Source organism: Nicotiana attenuata, unplaced genomic scaffold, assembly GCF_001879085.1.
Source record: "Nicotiana attenuata strain UT unplaced genomic scaffold, NIATTr2, whole genome shotgun sequence".
Lineage (NCBI taxonomy): Eukaryota > Viridiplantae > Streptophyta > Magnoliopsida > Solanales > Solanaceae > Nicotiana > Nicotiana attenuata.
The window spans coordinates 94,800-116,722 of record NW_017673880.1 but is presented as its reverse complement, the minus strand read 5'-3'; the positions used below and the strand labels follow the sequence as shown (position 1 = coordinate 116,722).

Genomic DNA, 21,923 nt, shown 5'->3' with positions numbered 1-21,923 from the left:
AGTAGATGCCATGCCTATAGGCCATCACGTAGGCAAACAAGTATGTCGTTAATTAATTGCACTGGTATTCGATAAGTTGCAGCCAGGCGAGCCTAATGCGAACTTCTTGCCTGAAAATATGTAATGAACCAGCCTGCCTAACGTTAAGCATAATTTCGACCTAATCAGTGCATGTAAGACATGCTAAACTACATGATTTTCTGTGATTAAAGGAGGTTTATCTGAGCCTTAATTGTTTTGTGCTCCCATAACTGCTTTCATGTATTTTGTTTGACGCCTTAGTATTTTAACCTTTTTAAACCTCTGAAAAGCCAAGCTTCTTCCCTTTAGGATTAGTAGTCCTAAAAGCCTCCAGGACTGATAGGTGGGACGAGTAATAGCATGCAATAAGTAAACGAGACTATTTCGCGCTTAATACCTTAACGGGGTGGGAAGGGTAGACATGGAGATGATGATCACACGATAACACTACGCGTACAATTGATTACCGGTGTTGTGTGGATGATCCATGTGATTAATAAACCCAGGACCCCTTTTTTTATACAACTTTGTTTAATATCTATAAAATCCTGTCTTTTCAACTACTCAAAACTCCTCCTTAATTTTACTGCATTATGCCTTTTCTTCCAAATTTTCTTCTTTGTTTATTCAATGTATTGATTAATTTTCTGCGTTTTGTCCCCCTTTTAAACAAATTGTAGATCATCTAGACCTTGATCCCATATACTTGTCACGTATTTATTTGCAACCCTTATGTGTAAAATCCTTTGTGTATCTATTTGCATTAAAGTCACAACATAACATGGCCGGGAACCACACTAGTGGATCTTGAGGGGTGCCTAACACCTTCCCCTTGAGATAATTTCTAGACCTTACCTGAACTCTGGTTTTCCAACTCAAAACCCTTCTTAGTGTCCTAATGCACTCAATCACTAGGTGGCGACTCTTCAATTCCAAAAACCCAATTCCCCAACGGGAATAGAGTTGTCTTCCCGAATGTCGTAAACCCGATTTCACGAGAAAAAGGGGGCGTCGACAACACCTGGGAGTAATACAAATACTGAAGAACCTATTGAGCCACCTACTGAACCAACTCAAAATGCTGCTGAACCACCTATTGAGCCGCCTACTGAACCAACTCAAAATGCTGCTGAACCACCTATTGAGCCGCCTATTGAACCAACTTTGAATGATGCTGAACCAACTCACAATTCTTCTGAACCAACTGTAAATGCTGCTGATGGAGATGAACCGCCAGACCATAATGTTAATGAAGATGGAGTGCAATCAGATGTTGAGAGTATTGAATCAGAAGAAGATGTTCTTCCTGAAGAAGATGATTCAGATGTTGATGATGAATTAAGATCTTTAAGGGCTGAAAGGAGGAGCAAGAGGCAGGGTAAGCAGAGGAAAAAAACCAATTGCAACAGATGAGATACCACTAGGAGAAGCAGGAATTGACAGAGGATTTGAGGATATTGGAAGAAACAAGACTTCAAGATATGTAGGTAAATTAGGTGGTGGTGAGCAGTTTATTGATAGTTCAGAGGCTGATAGTGAAGATAGCACAGAAGAGTTAGATCCTGAAGCTATTCCTGGTGTTGATATACCAGCAAGAAGGAGGAGTACAAAAGTCAGGTATGATCCTGATTGTGAAGTTGCTATATTTGAACTTGGGATGATTTTTTAGAATGCTATAGAGTTTCGGAAAGAATTAGCAAATTATGCAATTGAGTACAAGGTGCAGATTAAATTGAGACCAAATGAACCACATAGGGTGAGGGCTAAGTGTAAATCAAAGAGATGCAAATGGGTGTGCTATGCTTGTATTGATAGAGATTCGGGTGATTTTAAAGTAAAGAACTACTACCCAGTACACAAATGTGATACTTCAAACAAGAATAAGTTGTGCACTTCAAAGTTGTTGCAAAGAAATTCAAAGATGAAATAACTAAGCAGCCCCACATAAGGATATGGGAAATACAGGAGTTGTGTAGGGACAAGCTAGGATTGTATGTTGGAAAGACAATTTGTTATAGGGCTAAACTGCGTGTTCTCAGAGAGTCCATGGGTGATTGGAATATGGAGTTTGCAAGGTTATGTGATTATGCTGATATGATAAAACAGACCAATCCTGGTAGCTCATGTTGGGTAAGGATGGACAGTGAAACTGAGCCAGGAAAAAATCTCTTTGTTTACTTTTATGTGTAATTTGATGCATTGAAGAAATGTTGGTTAGAAGGATGTAGGAGAATCATAGGTTTTGATGGTTGTTTCTTAAAGGGTGCTTATAAAGGTGAACTTCTAGTTGCTATTGGCAAGAATGGAAATCAGCAAATGTTTCCTATAGCATGGGCAGTTGTGGACCAGGAGACAAAACATAGCTGGAGTTTTTTCATCAACTACTTGAAAGATGATTTGCAATTGGGAACTGGAGAAGGATTGACTGTGATGGCAGATATGCAAAAGGTAAGTATTCAGTTCTGTTGTCTCTTAAGTAGTCTTTTAAGTAATTAAGTATTCTGTTATGTTGTTAATTAGCTGTTCATTAGCATTCTGTAGATGTTGTATTCTGCTGTATTCTGCTGATGTTAAGTAATTAGAGGTTAAGTAATTCTGTTGTTAAGTATTCTGCTGTTGTAGTGATATGCTGCTGTAATTTGAATTAATTATTATGTAGGGATTTGCTGCAGCTTTGAATGAAGTTTTACCCAATGCTGAATTTAGGATGTGTGCCAGGCATATCTGGTCTAATTGGCATAAAAAATGGAAAGGAGAGGAAAGGAGAAAACAGTTTTGGAGGTGCTCTAAATCTAGTTATGAAGTTAAGTTTAAAGAGGAGCTTGATAACTTGGACAAACTTGGTAAGGATATTTGTAGGGATTTGTTATATTATCCAAAAAAAGTCATGGGTTAGAGCTTATTTTGAAGTGCATTCCAAGTGTGATGTTGTTTAAAATAATATGTGTGAGTGATAATTCATGGATTTTAGCTTCTAGGCATAAATCAATTATAACTATGTTGGAGGAGATTAGAAGGAAAATAATGACTAGGCAAGTGGATATGTTGAGATTTGCTGATACTTAGATATCTGATTTATCACCTATGGCAAGGCTATTGTTAGAGGATAGCAAAGAGCTTGCTAGAAAATGTACTGTCCTTTGGAATGCTGATGTTGGATTTGAGATTGGAGAAGGACTGCATAAGCATGTAGTTAATCTGACTGATAAGGTTTGCACTTGTAGAGCTTGGCAGTTGAGGGGTATTCCATGTCAACATGTTGTTCTTGCATACTATCACATAAATGAAGAACTTGAACAGGCAGTGGAGCATTGGTATAAGAGGGATACCTTCTTAAAAGCATACAAGTATTTCATCCAGCCTATGACAAATATGAAGATGTGGCCTGAAACCAACAATCCTAAGATAGAGCCTCCCAAACCTAAACCCATGCCTGGTAGACCTCGGAGGAACAGAAGAAAAGGCAAAGATGAACCAAAAAAGAAATATGGAAAGTTGTCCAAGTGTGGAGTGAAAATGACATGTTCCAAGTTCCATCAACAAGGACATAACAAAAGATATTGTAAGGTAAATGTTTCTTGTCAAATATTTCCTATTGTTCATATGAATCTAGTAATTTGCTGAAAATCATTGTTATGTAATCTGTTGCTCAATGTTATGTAGGCTGAAAACTGGATGCCTTCACAGCAAGGTAGCCAAAGCTCACAAGGTGCTAGTCAACCTGATGCAGCTGGAAGCTCAAGCCAACCTAGAAACTCTGTGTGTTTTGATACAACAAGGGTTAGAAGGGTTAATGAAGCTAGAAGCTCAAGCCAACCAATACCAAGTTCAGCAAATTCGAGCAGGCCTGCTAGAAGAGGATTAGGTAGTCAACTTCCTCCAAAGGGTAAAGCAACTACCAGCCAAAAGAGAGGAAGGGGTGCAAGTAAAGAAGATGCTGAAAAAGGAGCACAAAAAAGGTCCAAAAATGTTGGATTTGGCATCTACACAGCTGCAAGTGGAACTCAAATACTAAATGTATATATTCATACATATTTCATCTATAATATGACTTAGAAATAACTTACTAATTGTGGTTCATTATTTGGCAAACTGCAGCCCGGAACATCAAGCCAACGAGTTATTGCAAGTGGTTCAACTTATAAGAGTACAGCTCCAACAGGAATTGACCTTGGTTTTAAGGCTAGAGGCTTGAGGTGGAAGGGTCAAGATGCTGTCACAACTTCCCAGTTGCAGCAGATGAAGGCAAACTTCAGCAAGAAGTAGTATCTTAGGAACTTATTTTGTCTATATGTTATGTAGCAGCAACCTATTATTTTTTGGGATCTAGTTTTTAAAAGAACTGAACTTTAATGGTTGTATTCAGTCGTGTAATGTTAATGTTCTGTTTTGGATATATGTTATGTAGCAGCAACTTCAGCCTTATTTTGTTTGTCTTGGCAGAATAGTTACTCTATGTTCTGAATAATTAGTCTATATAGCAGCAATTTCAATCTATATGTTCTGAATTTTGAAACTGCATCTTATGGTTCTATGCCTTGTACAGAAGTTGTACATTACAGCACTTTCAAAATTCAGCAGCTGTATATTACAACAGCAGATTCAAAATTTAGAAGTTTATAACAAAATTCATAATTTTATAACAAAATTCAGCTGAATATTGTTTAAAGCAACATCACCAACATTACATATTAATCAAAAACACCTACCAACCAATAACACCTACAAAACCAACAACACCTACAACAACCAAAGTACATCAGTCATACAGTTTCCACAAAACGACCAATAATGCAACAACAATCGTCAAAACGATCCGTCTTCTCTTTGCTCGAACTTTCTCCTCTTCAAAAGCTTTGACTCTCTTTAACAAACCCCAAATTACATTCTTCGCTTGAGTAGGCATCTCATCGTCATACCAACAGAAATAATTACATCCACCCTTTTTCTACAAATATCACAAAACACTTTTAATCAATTTTTATCAAAGAAAATAATTCATAAAACAGAATTTACAAATTATGAACAAACAATTTACCTTTCCGATTTTGCAAGCAAAAAACCTATGACCTGGGTTTAATTGGGTCCAAGAAGTATTCAACTTTGGAGAAACACCACACTTACAGATTCGAGCGGCAGCGCAAAGTGACATTGAAGAGTTCGTCGATTCCGATAAGTTCGACATTCATAAACACGGCAACAAGAAAAATGAGAGGAAGAAGAGAAGAGAAGAAATTAATTGATACCAAGAAGAGAATACAAACGAGAGAAAGAAGAGAAGAAAAGAAAAGAAAAGAATTGACAAGAACTGAAGGAGAATTGCTGGAGAAATCTAAGAAGAAGAGAAGCGAACAAATAGGGCTTTTAAGAATTGGGAAAGGGATTAGGGTTTAAATAATAATTGACAATAGATGTTACCGTTATTTGTCTAATTGGGAAAGGAAAAATCTCCAATTTTCAGCCTTCACGCGCCTAAATAGGTTTGAAGTCACGCTATATGCCACTAGCAAAAAACGTGTCTAATTGGTATGAGGATTGCCTAAGAAACGTGTCTAAGTGGAAAGAGTCCTAATTTAAGTGTCTAAGTGAAAGATCGTGCCAACTTTAGGTGTCTCCGTATGTATTACGCCTATAATCAACTCAATTAAATTGAATAAAACCTAAACTACCCTTGTGCATCTATCTTTCTTATTATCATTGTACATCCTCTTTGTGAGATGAAGGCATTTAATTATTGTAGGATACACAATACAGCTTAAGTCGTGCTAGTACTGTTCTAAGAAATTATTTCAGCAGTGTAAATTTTTTTATAAGGATTAAATAACCATATTTCTATTTATATTAGAGGTTTCTAAATAACAAATGTAGTGCCTATTTATAGGCTTCTGGATGGGTCAATTGCATGAAAAGTGTAAAACACTTGTCTACAATTAACTATTAAAAATGCCTCTGAAGTGCTTAGGTGAAACATGGTTTTGGTAAAACATTTGTCAAGAGAAGCTTTGAATTATTGCCATATTAATAACACAAGGTAAATGCGTGAGAGTCTCAAATTTTATGACAAACTATGGCGAAGAAAGAAAAGGCAAGGAATCAAGAACAAGAAGATTTTGCTCCTTGCTTTCTGTCGTTGGGTAACTTCTTGTTTTTTTGGGTGCTCTTCCCTTCGGTCCACTTTAATTGATTTTTTGGTTGTTTTCGCACATATTAAGAAATTCATCTTTTAGCATTAATTAACAATGGAATTGACCATATTAAACTTAATTTGTTTCTTGAAAATACAACAAATACTACTAGACTCTTTACTCCAAGGGCAACTTTGGAACAAAAAAATTAATTCTTTCTTAATATTTAAGAATATTAACTATTATGGACCACAAAAAAAGGTTAAAAGATCAATTAATGTGGATCGGAAGGGAGTACGAACAAAAGGAGATTATTTAAATTTTACTAATCAAAAGCAATAGAAACAATTCCAATTTGTCACACGAGGTTTCATCTCTCTAGCACTTTGTCCCTCAACTCTTTTCGTGTATTTGGTTGCAATTATCCAGTTATTTGGCATAAAGCCAAAGCCAACGACATAGACTAAGGGGGAAGTGCACGGTTAGCCACTAATAACACATGTATTTACTTTTAAGCCACTGTTTAAAATGTCTTTAGTTTTTAGCCACAACTTTAATAAACTTTAACTGCCCGGACGAAAATGCCCTTCTGCTTATGTCCTTAACTTTTGAACTTAAGTTCAGGACTTCAGGACTACATGTCCTTAACTTTTGAACTTGGAACTCTAAGTTCAAGACTTCAGGACTACATGTCCTTAACTTTTGAACATGTCCTTAACTTTTGAACTTGGAACTCTAAGTTCAGGACTTCAGGACTACATGTCCTTAACTTTTGAACTTGCAACTCTAAGTTCAGGACTTCTGGACTACAAGTCCTTAACTTTTGAACTTGGAACTCTAAGTTCAGGACTTCACGACTACATGCCCTTAACTTTTGAACTTGGAACTCTAAGTTCAGGACTTCAAGACTGCATGTCCTTAACGTTTGAACTTAACTTCAGGACTTCAGGATTACATGTCCTTAACTTTTGAACTTGTAACTGTAAGTTCAGGACCAAGTGTCCTTAACTTTTGAGCTTGTTAGTCTAAGTTCAGGACCTATTGTCCTTAACTTTTGGGCTTCTTAGCCTAAGTTCAGGACCTATTGTCCTTAACTTTTGATCTTGTTAGTCTAAGTTCAAGACTTCAAAACCTATTGTCCTTAACTTTTGAACTTGTAACTGTAAGTTCAGGACCTATTGTCCTTAACTTTTGAGCTTCTTAGTCTAAGTTCAGGAAACTAAAACTCAAGACCAACCACCCTTTCACTGTTTGAGGATCCAGTACTGCATTTTTTATCCTCGTCTAGTTGACTTCAGATTAATTTTAGCAGTATGTCTTTTCCTTTTGTTGATTTAAATGTGCAACTTTTACATCTGCCTTGATTTGCCTAATTTTTGACAGCAGAATGAAGTATATTTGCAAAAGAAATATAAAATTCTTTCTCAATTTGATGTAGTGTTATGGTGTGTGCTAATTTGGGAATTATTGAGACATGGCAATAACTGTTTGATTGAATGACAGGTTAAGGAAGACACCAGATAAGGTTATGAGTCAAAAAGGCGAACCAGGGACTAGATCAAACTCTCTGTCATCTAGGTAAGATCTCTGACATTCTTTTCTGAATGGCGAGGGTTTGGGAAGAAAAGCAAGGGAAGAAAGGTAAAAATATCTTTTCATATTAATTTTAATAGAGTAGTGGCTATTTTTGCTCAATATTAGAATTGCTGGATAAAAAATAAATACCACCTTAAATAGTGGCTACCCCATGCTATTTCTACCATAGACTAATCAAAACTTAATAAGGTCATGGACCCCCTTTTTGGTCAATACCCAAAATTTGATTTTGGGGTGGTGGATTAAGCTTTTCAAGTTTCAAAATGGTAGAGTTTTGCTCAATTAGAACAACATAAGATGTGAAAGCTCGTTAATTAGCATCAAGATTATTCTTGTCCTTATAGATATTTCATCTAGATATAAATTATACAAGCATTGTTATTTTTATGTTGTATCTAATATTAGTTAACAAAGAATTTTTTTTTTCGGTAAGTAAAGTAGATATTATCTATGTAGAAACGCAAGATAAGTAACTCTACAATAACTTAAGGTGGTTCGGTTTTCTAATAGCTTAAACAAAAGCCCCCATATATGAGTAAGAATTTCAATATATTCAATTGCATAGTACTACTTCCACATTTTCGTCTCTCCAGTAAAAATCTGATAGTCCAAAAAGCTAGAACAAAATTTACGAGTTTGAATTCATCAGTTAGATTTTCCTTTGCTTTTAATTAAATATGTAAAAAAACTACCTATATGTCTTCTAAAAGCTAAAAGATGAATATTATTATGTTTCTAAAAGTTACGAATGTGTTCTGTACAAGAGTCATTTTTTAAAGGCGTAATGGCCTCCTGGCCACTTAAACTTGTAGGATTTTTAAAAGCTGATACATGAACTTGCACTTTTCCCATTTGAACACTCCAACTTAATGCAATGAATACTAATAAACACATTTGACCGTTGACTATGCCTATGTGGAAGCGGCGCAACTGACATGGCTAAATTGTGTGCAAATCACGCTACAAAGGCGCGTGAAAGTATTGTTTTTATTAAAAAGAAAAAGAAAAAGAAAAAAGAGACATTTCCCTTTCCCCTTCTCTTTTCCCCTCGTCTTCCCTACCAAAGTCCCACCTCCCTTTCCCCCTCCCCCTTCTATTCTACCATATTAATAAAGTCAAGCATTTAATTTTGGAACATAGCCACTTCTAGCAAAACATAGAACACAACCCAAACAAAGGAAAAAGCTCAGAACCTTAGCACACCCCAACGCACTCGCGTAACTCCTTCGAAGATATCAACACCAAACTCCAAAAACCAGAAGAAAACTAGTCAATGCCAAGAAAACTAATCACTCATCACAACAAAGCCCTACACAAGAGCTACAAAAAATAATATTTAAGTTGACAGCCCTTCATTTGTTCCAAAATTTCCTGAAGAAAATAATGCTCAAGAGATCTCCCCAAAGAACAAGCAAACCCTTGTTCCAACAAACTTTCTAACTCCAGATGATATAGTCCAATCTCCAGATAGAACCTCTCCAGATTGCTATCCCTCCGAAATAGCCGCCGACTCGAGACCGGAGACAAGTTGCTCGATTAATTCATCGGAGTTTTCAGAAGCGAAAGACAAAAATAGCCGCCGGCTTTGTGAAGAAGCAGTTGGAAACTCGCCGGATCTATCACTGTTGCAATCACTCAAAGCTGAGGAACTTGCGTTAATACTGAGATCGGTGAAGGTTCTTCCCAAATAGGTGAAATTCGGTTGAACTTCAGTCTCCATTATCGGAGCTTATGTTTACAGTCTCCATTATCGGAGCTTCTGTTTACAGTTCGTGCCTAGGAGGTGAAGAATAAAAGAAGGGAGAGAGGAAAAAAAATAGAAATTTAATAAATTTAGAAAAAACTAGGGCCCACAAATTGGGACCTTGAAGATACAGGTGTCAATGAAATGTGAATGAATGGATGATGTGGCTATATAAAATATTAAATTAAATCTATGTCAACAGCAATTGAACAACACGCACCATCACAAGTGTTTATTAGTAGCCATTTTTTCAAATAAAGGTGTTCAAATAGAAAACTCAAGAGTTCATATATCGGCTTTACAAACTGATACAAGTTTAAATGGCTAGGAAGTTATTTAGCCTTTTTTAAACTGTATCGAGATGATAGCACTTTTGATCCTCATGTAGTAAATTCAAATTTCCTTGTAATAGATGAAGTCGTGAAACACACGTAACATTCAAATTCAATTAACTAAAATATGCATTATTCCCTTTATACATACACAATATATTGCAATTGTACTTTTTTAGCATAATACATGAACAATTAACTGATGTAATGGTCAATAAATTCGTTAAATTTGTAAGATTTACGGGCAGAGAGATACAAAATACAGATTTCAGTTAATTAAGAGTTAAATATCTTACCTAGATATCATTGTATGGTCAAAATTTGACCACCAGATGGTTATCATTAAGGGAAATGGTAAGGGGTCGACCAAGCCATGGTCGTGCCCACGAGGCGTAATGGCGACGAGTATCTCGGCCACTGCCGAGATCGAGCCATCAGAAGGCTTACACAGTAGAACACAACACTAGGGCGAGCGAGGAAGAGTGCAGTTATGAGAAGGCACGCTGGTTAAGAACCGTTGGGTAAAAGGGGAAATGGACAATGTATATAAGGAGGGTAAAGCAGAAAGAAGAGAAAAAGAGGAGGAAAAGAAACAGAAGACACGGGAGAGACCTCCAAGGAACAAAGGAAGAAGTCTAGATGTTGGGTTACAAACCTTTGTAATCTCCATTGTTGAATCAATAAAGCTAGATTTCATAGTTATCAACGAGACTCCTTCCTAATCTTCTTTGCTTTTACAAATACGGAACAGTATATCAAAGATGTAAGCTTATTATTTACAGGCAATGTCTTTTAATCATCCCGAGAAATATTTTATAAACTCGACCTCTTTGATTTTAGTATCCATTATGCTTAGATCTAAAGCCGATTATGTTTGGCTAAGATTTACCCTCTATTTTATCATTAATTGGTTTAACTAAAAGGCTTAACACCTTTTAGTCAAACAAATTGGCGCCGTCTGTGAGGATTTCTTAGCCAAATTCTTTAGTTTCCTTTAGATCTAGAACCAGCCAAGTATTACTTCCAGGCAGTTACAACCTCACCATCTCGGTGACAACCCCAACTTGGAAAGAATGATAGATAAGTTTTTGAAATAACCGTATCAATCTAGGTCAGATCCCTACACAAAGTAAAAATTATAACCGATGTCTATACGAGACCCATGCCCCACTCGTAACGGTGGGATTAGCAAGTCATATGCACGATTGAAGTAGAACCACGGTCACTATGTGCTTGGCATGACCGCGACCCATGCGATGTATTCACCCTGTATACCGACCTATACTTCCACCCCTTGGAAAGGGATGATAACCTACTGCATGACCCTTTGGAAGATGAGGCATATCCCGCATTATTTTCGTATCACATATGCTAGATGATTTATAAACAAAGCATGACATATTTCCCTTATTGTTTACGCATAACGGACTGGGACTCGGCCTCGGTGTCCCAACGGATGAGGTAAGCCCAACTCATGAGAAGTCTAGATGTAGTTAAATAGCGAAGCTAAACGTGGCTACCAAATCAGAAACCACTATCCGAGTACTAGGCGGAGCGAGTAACTCTACAACGCCACCCCTCCTTTCACTGGCTTGTTAGGCCGAGGTAACATTCAATTTTATTTGGGTTTATCTTCACTCTTTTGTTGGTTCGAAACAGGAACGCGAGCGCTCGCATAAGTACGCAAGCAAGGGACAAACACCGCCGAAACACCCCGAAAAATGGTTCCATAGCATGCCATCTCGCAAGTAATGACCGAGCAAGACCCTCTAAGCCGCAGCGTATCACAAATGACAGAAATAGCTCGGTATAGATCAACAATTGAAAAACAATCTCCAATAAAAGCAAAATTGAGCGAACTGGGACTCACCCAGGAAACGCACAACAATCTCCAATAAAAGCAAAATCAAGCAAACTGGGACTCACCCATGAAACACGCAGCAATCTCCAGTAAAAGCAAAATCAAGCAAACTGGGACTCACCCATGGAACACGCGGCATTCTCCAATAAAAGCCAAATTGAGCGAACTGGGACTCACCCAGGAAAGGCACAGTACTCTTTAGTAAAAGCAAAATTAAGCAAACCAGGACTTGCCCCGACGCACGTGTAAACAACACGGCGACGAATAATGTTCCCCAATGAAAATAACACAACAGGTTATAATTTCGACCTTGCTCGAAACAACACCCCTACGGCCATCAGTCTTCGCCAAAAGAGAAGTTCGACCTCGCTCGAATTCGCAACGGGTTATAATTTCGACCTTGCCCGAAATAACACCCCTACAGCCATCGGCCTTCGCCAAAAGAGAAGTTCGACCTTGCTCGAAATAACACCTCTACGGCCATCGGCCTTCGCCAAAAGAAAAGTTCGACCTTGCTCGAATTCACAACGGGTTATAATTTCGACCTTGCTCGAAATAACACCCCTACGGCCATCGGTCTTCGCCAAAAGAGAAGTTCGACCTCGCTCGAATTCGCAACGAGTTATAATATTCACCTTTCTCGAAATAACACCCCTACGGCCATTGGCCTTCGCCAAAAGATAAGTTCAACCTTGCTCAAATTTACAACGGGTTTAATTTCGACCTTGCTCGAAATATCACCCCTACGGCCATCGGCCTTCGCCAAAAGAGAAGTTCGACCTCGCTCGAATTCGCAACGGGTTATAATTTCGACTTTGCTCGAAATAACACCCCTACGGCCATCGGCCTTCGCCAAAAGAGAAGTTCGACCTCGCTTGAATTCGCAACGGGTTATAATTTCGACCTTGCTCGAAATAACACCTCTACGGCCATCAGCCTTCGCCAAAAGAGAAGTTCGACCTCGCTCGAATTTGCAACGGGTTATAATTTCGACCTTGCTCGAAATAAAACCTCTACGGCCATCGGTCTTCGCCAAAGGAGAAGTTCTACCTCTCTCGAATTCACAACGGGTTATAATTTCGACCTTGCTCGAAGTGACACCCCTACGGCCATCGGCCTTCGCCAAAAAAGAAGTTCGACCTCAGTCGAATACACATGGAAAAATTGACTTCGCCTAAATTAGTAGGTCGGAATTCAGTCCCGCTCGAGTATACAAGTCGGAACTGATTTCGCCCAAAGATGGCGAATCTAAATTCGACCTCGTCCGAATTAAGGTTGGTTCCGCCTGAGCTGGTAAATCGGAAGCCGACCTCGCCCAATCTCGCAAGTTCGAATTCGCAATCAAAAGAGTCAGGGACTCATCACAGTGGAAATCAAAAGATACACAAATGAAGACGAAATAACTATTTTATTCAAATGTACATGCGCGACAACCGTACCTTACAAATGGCCGAAACGGGCCCTTGGAAAAAGATGAAAGTACACAACAAAAGAAAAAATAAAAACTAAGTACATAGGATGCAGCAAAAGCTTCACTCCGCATCATCCCCACCGCCGTTCTCCCCGACCTCATCATCATCATCAGAAGGGAGCTCGCCCTCGTTATCAATGCCCTCCCCAGCCTCCGGAGTCGCATGGTCATATCCACAAGCAGTGCGAGCCTCGCGTGCCTTTGCCTGAGCATCTTCAAAGGTGGCCTCTAGGAAAGTCCCCGCCTCCCACAAACCCTTGTAAATGTCTCGCTGGGCCTCGGCATGGACCCATAACTCATATAGGCGGTGTGGGAATGTGGCACAGGCAGACTCGACCTGGGTCAACAGTTGTTCCTTCTAGCCTCGAGCGTCACGACCCGATCTCATAGGCTCGAAGCCTCCCGGTCGATTTCGCCAATACGCTCCTCGAGCCGCGCCTCCCTCGGCATGGCTGTAGCCCTCTAGGATTCCTGCTCAGATTGGAGGACGTGGATAGTGTCCTCAGCGCCGCCGCCCTCGCCAAAGCCGATGTCCGAGCCTCCTCGGCACTCTCCATTTTGGCCACTTTCTTTTCCAGCTCGGCCAACTTCCCCATCCATTTAGCGCTCAAAGCTTCGACTCTGGTAGCATTCTGCTCGAGTTCGGCTTGCAGAGACAATACCTTCGTCTGAAGGTCCTCGCACTCCGCGGCAACCCTTTTGCCCACCTCGAGTTCCTCGTCTTTGGCACGGAGCAACTCCTCGAGCTCACTGCATCTGCGGATGGACTGCATCAGCTCCTAATCCCTTTTTTCCAGCTCTTCCCTGATGGATTGGGAGCCAGTACCCGCCCTGAGCCGCTCGTGCATCTCACGGCATCTGTTACGATACCGCCGATACTTTTCAAGCATCTTCAACAAAACCTTGGCCCGAGTCTCGGCCCTACGAGCACTCTCGATCTCTAGCATGTAAGACTAAAAACAAAGAGAAGAAAGGAGTCGGTAAAGACCAAGGTCATAAAGCAAAAAAAAAAAGAACCAAAAAAGAAAGAGGGAAACTTACCCTCAGGCGACAATTCGGCGTCACTGACATCCTGAAGAGCTCCGCTTTCTGCGGCAGAGCATAGAAGGTCAAAATGCGGTACAAAATCCATTGTATCCCACAGAAGGTTGAGATCCGACAGAATTTCAAGTATTCGGGAAAGGCCTCCCGCTCTCACTACAGTTCGGGTAAAAGACTCCTCAAACATCCTAACATCATCAGGGTCGATGTTAGATTCAGACTCATAATCATCAACCATGATGCCTTTTCCCCTCTCTTTGGCCGAAGAAGGAATACGGTTCGGTCGAGATGTCGAAGGGTCGTCCAAGACAGCAACGACAGCCTCGGGACTCCATCTCTTCGCCACATCAGCCTGTTAGCCGCTCACAACAAGCGTAGCCTCTGCGGCCGGGTCGGAACCACCGCCGACTTCGGGCACCGCAAGGCAAGGTCGCCCCTCGAAGATGTTTCAGGTTGAGGAGCCACTTCCAACACCACCGCCATCTCTTCGACGAGGCCTCTCTACTACCGGTGTGAGAAGATTTGCCCGTTGAACGGACAGCAGGAACCGGAGTCTCTAATTGAGGAGTAGTCTCCGCACGCACGACTACGGCCGCAGGCACAGATTGGGCAGTAACTCTCAGCGCAGGACTGGCAGCAGCTCTCGGCGCAGGCCGGGCAGGGGGCGCCGGTTGACGGAATGCGAGCGGAGGAGCCCTCTTCCTTCGCACTCTCCCTGTCGACAAAGAAAGACGATCATATAATGGCAAGGTTAAACCACGAGGCAAAGAGTAAAGAAAAATTGCAGCGGGTCAACTCACCAGTGAGAGGCTTATGCCCATATTTCTCATGGAAGGACGCCCACTCACGAATCCCCATTGTATGGGGGAGAATTGCGCTCACCCATCGTCAACTAGTGGGGGAGGTAGTCTCTCGGCTGCAAAAGCAAAAACAAGTCCTTAGCAATATCACCTAAAAGAGAAGAATCGACGACCGCCTTAAGAGGAATCACAAAATAAACAAAGGAAAACTCACGAGCAAAGTTCCACGTCTCTGGAAACCCTGCGGAGTCCGTCATAAGGTGCTCTGTCCGCACATAGAAGTAGCTTTCCCAAAAGCGGCGATTAGCCTTATCGTCCATCTTCACCTCCAAACTCTTGGTTCCTCGATGGCGCATATGGATCATTGTACCCTGAAGAAAATAAAGGGCAAAGATGTGAAGCATGTGCCCTAAGGAAATTCCTCGTCCGGCAAGCTCCGCGTACTTGATCAGCATGAGGAAGAGTTTGTATGCATATGGAGAGAGTTGAGCCGGGCACACTTTGTAGAAGCGGCAGAAGTCTACCACCAGAGAGGGGAGAGGAAGCGACCCGATAACAAAGGGGTACGCGTAAAATGCGCAGTATCCCGGGCGGTGCAAATGTACAATGTCCTTCCGCGCCACCGGTACCATTTCGATATGAGCGCAGATTCCCCACTTGGCCTTGAGTGCCGCAATCGCCGCTTCATCCATGGTGGAAGGTACAGGCTCTGGTTCATTTCCGGCAGGACTGTTAAAGTCAGTCCTCATCTTCCCGGGGCGGGGTACTATCTCATCCACTGTTGGAAATCCCTCGTCTTCCACCACTTCTACTCCCTCTTCAAGAAGGGGCACGTCATTTTTCGTCGTCGGAACTTCAACAAATCTATCGGTATGGGAAGAAGTACCAACCATTTGTATGTCTTGATCGAAATAAACAGGAACGATGAAGGAAAAGAGAGAATGGTCGCATCCAATTCCGACGAAAGCAGAAGTATGAAAAACTGAAGAAGGTGGGAGTTTGAAAAATTCTCTCAGGTAAATTGGAAAGCATAACAACCAAATGGGGGATTCCCCCTATTTATAGGAACACAAATGCCCTGAGCGGGAAACCCGAGAGCCGCCAATCCAAAAAACTGAAAGGGCACGGGAAATGATACGGTGCCTGGGAAACGTGCGCCATAATGACGCATAACAGGAATTCACGGTACCCTGAATTGATATGACGATCCATCTCTGAACCGACGTAACGGCCCAATAAAGTCCTCGAAGCGTCACGTCGCCACCTCACATAAGGACCTCGTCCCTCGCACCATGTCCAGATTTCTCCTAACTCTTGAATCGACAGACTCCGCCCATGGAGCTCGCCAAAAGGCGACCTCAACGGGCGGAGGGACTAACTGTATGAGTCAAAATCTGACCACCAGATGGTTATCATTAAAGAGAATGGTAAGGGGTCGACCACGCCATGGTCGTTCCCACGAGGCGTAATAGCGACGAGTATCTCGACACTGCCGAGATCGAGCCATCAGAAAGCTTATACAGTTGAACACAACACTGGGGCGAGCGAGCAAGAGTGCAGTTATGAGAAGGCACGCTGGTTAAGAACCGTTGGGTAAAAGGGGAAATGGACAATGTATATAAGGAGGGTAAAGCAGAAAGAAGAGAAAAAGAGGAGGAAAAGACACAGAAGACACGGGAGAGACCTCCAAGGAACAAAGGAAGAAGTCTAGATTTTGGGTTACAAACCTTTGTAATCTCCATTGTTGAATCAATAAAGCTAGATCTCATAGTTATCAACGAGACTCCTTCCTAATCTTCTTTGCTTTTACAAATACGGAACAGTATATCAAAGATGTAATACATTCAATGTCTTTCAATCATCCCAAGAAATATTTTATAAACTCGATCTCTTTGATTTTAGTATCCATTATGCTAAGATCTAAAGCTGATTATGTTTGAGTAAAATTTACAATTTATTTTATCATTAATTGGTATAACTAAAAGGCTTAACACCTTTTGGTCAAACAATCATAAGGACCAAAATCATTATTTGTCAATATTTAAGGGAAATGCTAATTTCCTAACAATATTTTACATCTTTCCAAAAGCTCATCAAGGAAAGACAGCACATTGTATTACATGCGACCGAATGCATAGGATACTAATCCACAAAACCAATCACCAAATTTGTCGTCTTTATAATTAAACCATACTCGGTCCTGATCCATATCGCCATGATAGGACGTCCACCTTTGCATCTCTGACTCTACATTTACATTACATCACCACCCCCCCCCCCCCCCCCCCTTTCTTCTTCTAATTTCTATCCATTTTCTCCATAATCTTCTCTGTATCAGTTGCTCTTTTTTCGCCATTGTACATGACCAGTTAGTTATATTCAGATTTGACGCTTACCCCATTTTCTCTTTTGCTTCAGTTACTACACTATGTTGAACGCACCTTTAGTACTTTCTTTTGTACTTTTATTATCATTTCCACTGATTTTCCTCTTCGCCCCACGAGTTCTCCCACACAAACTCTCCGATAAAATCTCCCTCCCCGATGAGATCGACGACCTCGCTCTCTTCCGCCGCGCAACCCTTAAATCCACCCATAAACGCGGTAACAGCGGCGGTGTTAGGGCTGTCTCTCGCCTTGGCACCACCAATCCCCGCCGCAAAATCGCATTTCTCTTCCTCACTAATACTGATCTCTATTTCGCGCCTCTCTGGGAACGGTTCTTCGCCGGCCACGAAGATTCGTTTAATATTTATGTTCATGCGGATCCTTCTAGTAAGGTCGCTTCTCCCGGCGGCGTTTTTAACGGCCGTTTCATCGCCGGTAAGAAAACTCAACGCGCCTCCCCTTCTCTCATCTCCGCCGCTCGCCGCCTCCTAGCCACTGCCATCCTAGACGACTCCTCAAATTCCTATTTTGCCCTCGTTTCTCAACAGTGCATTCCTCTCCACTCATTCAACTTCGTTTACAATTCTCTCTTCTCATCGACTCAGTTTCCGGCTCACCGGAGCTTCATCGAAATACTCTCCGGCGAGCCACAGTTGTGGGACCGGTATATCGCCAGAGGGGAAAACGTGATGCTACCAGAAGTTCCATTCGACCAGTTTCGGGTCGGGTCACAGTTCTTCGCGCTGACTCGAAAGCATGCACAGTTAGTGATAAGGGACAGGAGGTTATGGAGGAAGTTCAAACTGCCGTGTTTGAACAAGGATTCGTGTTATCCTGAAGAGCACTATTTTCCGACCCTGTTATCGATGGAGGATCCGGATAGGTGTACCCATTACACTCTTACTCGGGTTAACTGGACGGGTAGCGTGGGTGGGCATCCACACACTTATAACCCGCTCGAGATCTCACCGCAGCTTATTTACAAGCTCCGGGAACCTCTTACTCGAGCTCACTGGACGGGCAGTGTGGACGGACACCCAGATGCTTATGACCCGACCCAGATCTCACAGGAGCTCCGGGAATCAAATAATACGTATTCACACTTGTTTGCGAGAAAATTTTCGCCGGATTGTTTGAAGCCGTTGATGGATATAGCGGATAAGGTCATTTTCCGGGAGTAAATGGGATCCGGTAAGTATTTTTATTTATCATTAGCTTATTTTCTTATTTATTTTGCTTTTGGTTGTTAGATTAACTATGGTAATTTTCTTGGCCATGTCTTAATTGGTGTAGAGAATTCGTTAATTTAACTCTATGATAGACAAATTAAAGTAAGAAAACGTATCAGACAATCTTGTTATGTGTTGAAGAAATAGTTTAGGTGTGGGTTAGTTACTTACTTTGTGGAAGGTTGAAATGGTTGAGGGACGCTCGGTCTGAATAATAAAAATATTTATTTAAAAGTATATGTCATGATTTTACTAAATTTTTGTAAGCCGAAGATCTACGTATATATAATCCCCTCCGCTCCGCGATACTATCCTCTCCGCATCTCAGTTGTAAAATTACATTGCGTTTTGTTATTGTTGTCGTCATCATAATTTTATTAAATTTAGTGGTGGGCTTGGATTGATTTTAGTAGTCACATCTTATGGGTTGTGTTACTAGGGACAGCCGGATAAAAAGCAATATTTTTCGACCTGTAGTGTTATGAATAACCTTATTTTATATCTTTATGAGTTGGAACTGTTACAACTTACTAGGTGGTCGCAAAACGTCGCAAAAATTGCCTGAATATGCGTTTTACTTAATTGTAGCCTGTAGATGCTCAAAATGAAATTTCAAATATTAGGATAATATTTGCATCAGATGATGTGTCGGTCAAGTCAAGCTTTAGTTTTTCTAATATTTTCGAGTTCCCGATCCAGCCTACAAAAGATTTGAGCCAATGCTTTTTAGAAAAAGTTAATCATTCATCAACATCACTAATTGGATACTTTAATGCCTGTTCAAATCTGAGCCATTCCACCATTATTCCAAAAACTTTGCAATGTAGTTATTGTTTTGTTTTGTGTTTGATATAAGCTCCTTTTGATATTAATTTATGGGACAGATGCCTCAACTTTCTTCCAAGTAAACAAGGGTTCCAAAATAATCTTTGTATTTGGCGGAATTACCATCTAGTCTAGTGCTAGACACCAAACTAAGCAATTTAACTCTAGTATCTAAAAAATAATAAAATGAGCTAACGGTAAAGTTGTCTTCGTGCATAGGTTAGGGTTCAAGCAGTAGAAGTAACCACTAATGCTTGCATTAGAGTAATTTGTTTACATCGTTACCTTTGGGTATGGCCTTTTTCCAAACCCTAAGTGAACATGGGATACCTTGTGCATTGAATTGCTCTTTTTATCTAAAAATTAAAATGAGAATACGTATCATGTATGGAAAATTTCTAACTTGTAGTAGTTATCAATTTGGCGTAAACACATGATATGGTTTATTTTGTGGAATAGTTTATTTCAATTGTTCCTTGAGCTGATGGTCTATCGGAAACAACCTCTCTATCTGCGTAAGGTAGGGGTAAGGTCTGCGTACGCACTACCCTTTTCAAATCCCACTCGTGGGATTACACTAGATTTGTTGGTGTTAGTTGGTTAGTTTAACGGATTATTTTAATCGATGGGAATAGTGTTTTGTCTTGTTGAATGACCTTGTTTTTGGATGTGGCATATGGGTATCTCAACAAGTCTCGACTCACGTACTGTTTATTTTTTAAATGGATTTGCAGGTGGGATAGGAATCTTGTTAAAGCAATGAAGAGACAGAGGCGCAAGCCAAAAGCTCTTTTGTAATAAACAAATAATGATGCGTGTTTGTTGTGGTCTTATGTACAGAAGACAGGATAAGGTGTGAATTAGTGGTTGTGGAAATTGGTCACAACTTTTAAAAAAGAAATAGGGGTGTGGGCTTAGAGTGGAGTTCCCAAAAGGGTATTTCGAGGAAAATAGGAGCAAAAAGTAGCAACTGGCTCATTGCTCTTTTTTCTCTTTTTCCCTTCTTTTGTTCCTAAAAGGAAAAGAAGATAAAGTCTCCCGTTTGCTCCCCCTTCTTCTCTTACCTTTGTTGATTTCTTATATTACAGTTTTCCTCGTGTTAATGATAGTTTGCAATTGGATCAAAATATTGGATCCTTCTTCCTCTCTATTTACTCTTGTTTTTATGTTATATCGTTTGGTAATTTGGAGTTTACTTTTGTGAAGCGCCATCCTTTGATTCACGTTTTCAACGTATAAAATTTTAAATATGTGAACGATCATTTATATTCCTACCACAAAGAGGCTAAAAATTGGTCAATTGTCCAATTCACGCATGACAAAAGAGAACAAGAACTTGGGCTATGGCAACAAGTTGAGACAGAGACAACTTGGGACAAGGGCAACTGCCACGATACTTACCTCAGCCTCTCTAGCGCATTAGTTACTAGATTCATTCAGTGACAACATTAGGATATATGTAGTTGGATAAGCACATTATCTAAATAAACTGGAATGTGTATGAACAATATGGAGTGTTAATTTAATATTAGGTGATGAGTGGGCGGGTGAAATTAAAAAATAGCTAGATATATAAGTAGTAAATAGTCACAGTTTCAAAAGTAATCGAAATTTAGTCATTTTTCATGTCAAGATAAATCTGCCATAGTATGCTGGAGTTCGAATTTTTTATATGAGAACTTCCAGCATAACATGCAGGAATTTCATAATGTGCTGGAGTTCCAGCATAATATGCTGGAAGTTCATACACATGTGCTCCAATCTCCAGTATATTATGCTGGAACTTTCCCTGTTGCAGTAAAATAATGGCTATTTTTAAATGACTTTTCAAACGCTGGCTAATTTTTAATTACCAATTCGAAAATTAGCTAGCCCAAGCTATTTTATGTGAATGGGTGGGTGATTCATAAGTTGCACAGTAGGCTTTAACCCGCCCTAAGTTACAGTCTTTTTTAGGCCAAATGTGTGGCAATTCCTCTTAATACAAATAGTAATTTAATCCAGTTACTTAAGTTTAAATGGCAATAATTTGGGAAAGGTTTATGATATAATCCCATATATTTAATTTTACAGCCAAATTTTCGGATCCTTGACTTGTTTCTTAAATTGAAATTCCTGCAAATCTTTTATTTCATCTCTGTTACGTCTTCGTGATTTAGCCTCCGATTTTAAATGTGTTGAACTAGATGACTTATTACCAATAACAAATAATTAAATCATTAGAATGAAAGAAGCCATAAACAATTCTTAAATTGGTACAAGAAAAGTCCATTTATGAAATTTTGTGTTTCTCAAATTATGTAATTACCCAATTTAGATAAGTTTTTATCAAACATGAACACTCTATAAGAACGAAAGACAACTCAAAGAAATTATTATTAAGACTAAATTATGGATTCAAATAACATTTTACTTTTCACACCATAAGGTATTGAATCGTCACTTCGAATTGTTCAATTGATGAGGGTGGGTGTAGTAGTTAGCCTTTGTT

At 40.1% G+C, this 21,923-nt stretch overlaps 2 protein-coding genes across 2 annotated transcripts; one reads left to right on the top strand and one right to left on the bottom strand.

Annotated features, from left to right (window-relative positions):
- Positions 1-4,780: 4,780 nt before the first annotated feature.
- On the bottom strand, positions 4,781-5,206 carry LOC109217532. The gene is made up of 2 exons (XM_019381791.1): positions 5,060-5,206; positions 4,781-4,969 (listed from the first exon to the last, which is right to left on the bottom strand). The coding sequence occupies exons 1-2, from the start codon at positions 5,204-5,206 to the stop codon at positions 4,781-4,783; spliced, it is 336 nt and encodes a 111-aa protein (XP_019237336.1).
- An 11,998-nt stretch (positions 5,207-17,204) lies between these two features.
- Positions 17,205-20,603, top strand: LOC109217533. Its single transcript, XM_019381792.1, has 2 exons — positions 17,205-18,569; positions 20,167-20,603. The coding sequence occupies exon 1, from the start codon at positions 17,420-17,422 to the stop codon at positions 18,557-18,559; it is 1,140 nt and encodes a 379-aa protein (XP_019237337.1). The 5' UTR covers positions 17,205-17,419; the 3' UTR covers positions 18,560-18,569; positions 20,167-20,603.
- The last annotated feature ends 1,320 nt before the right edge of the window (positions 20,604-21,923 follow it).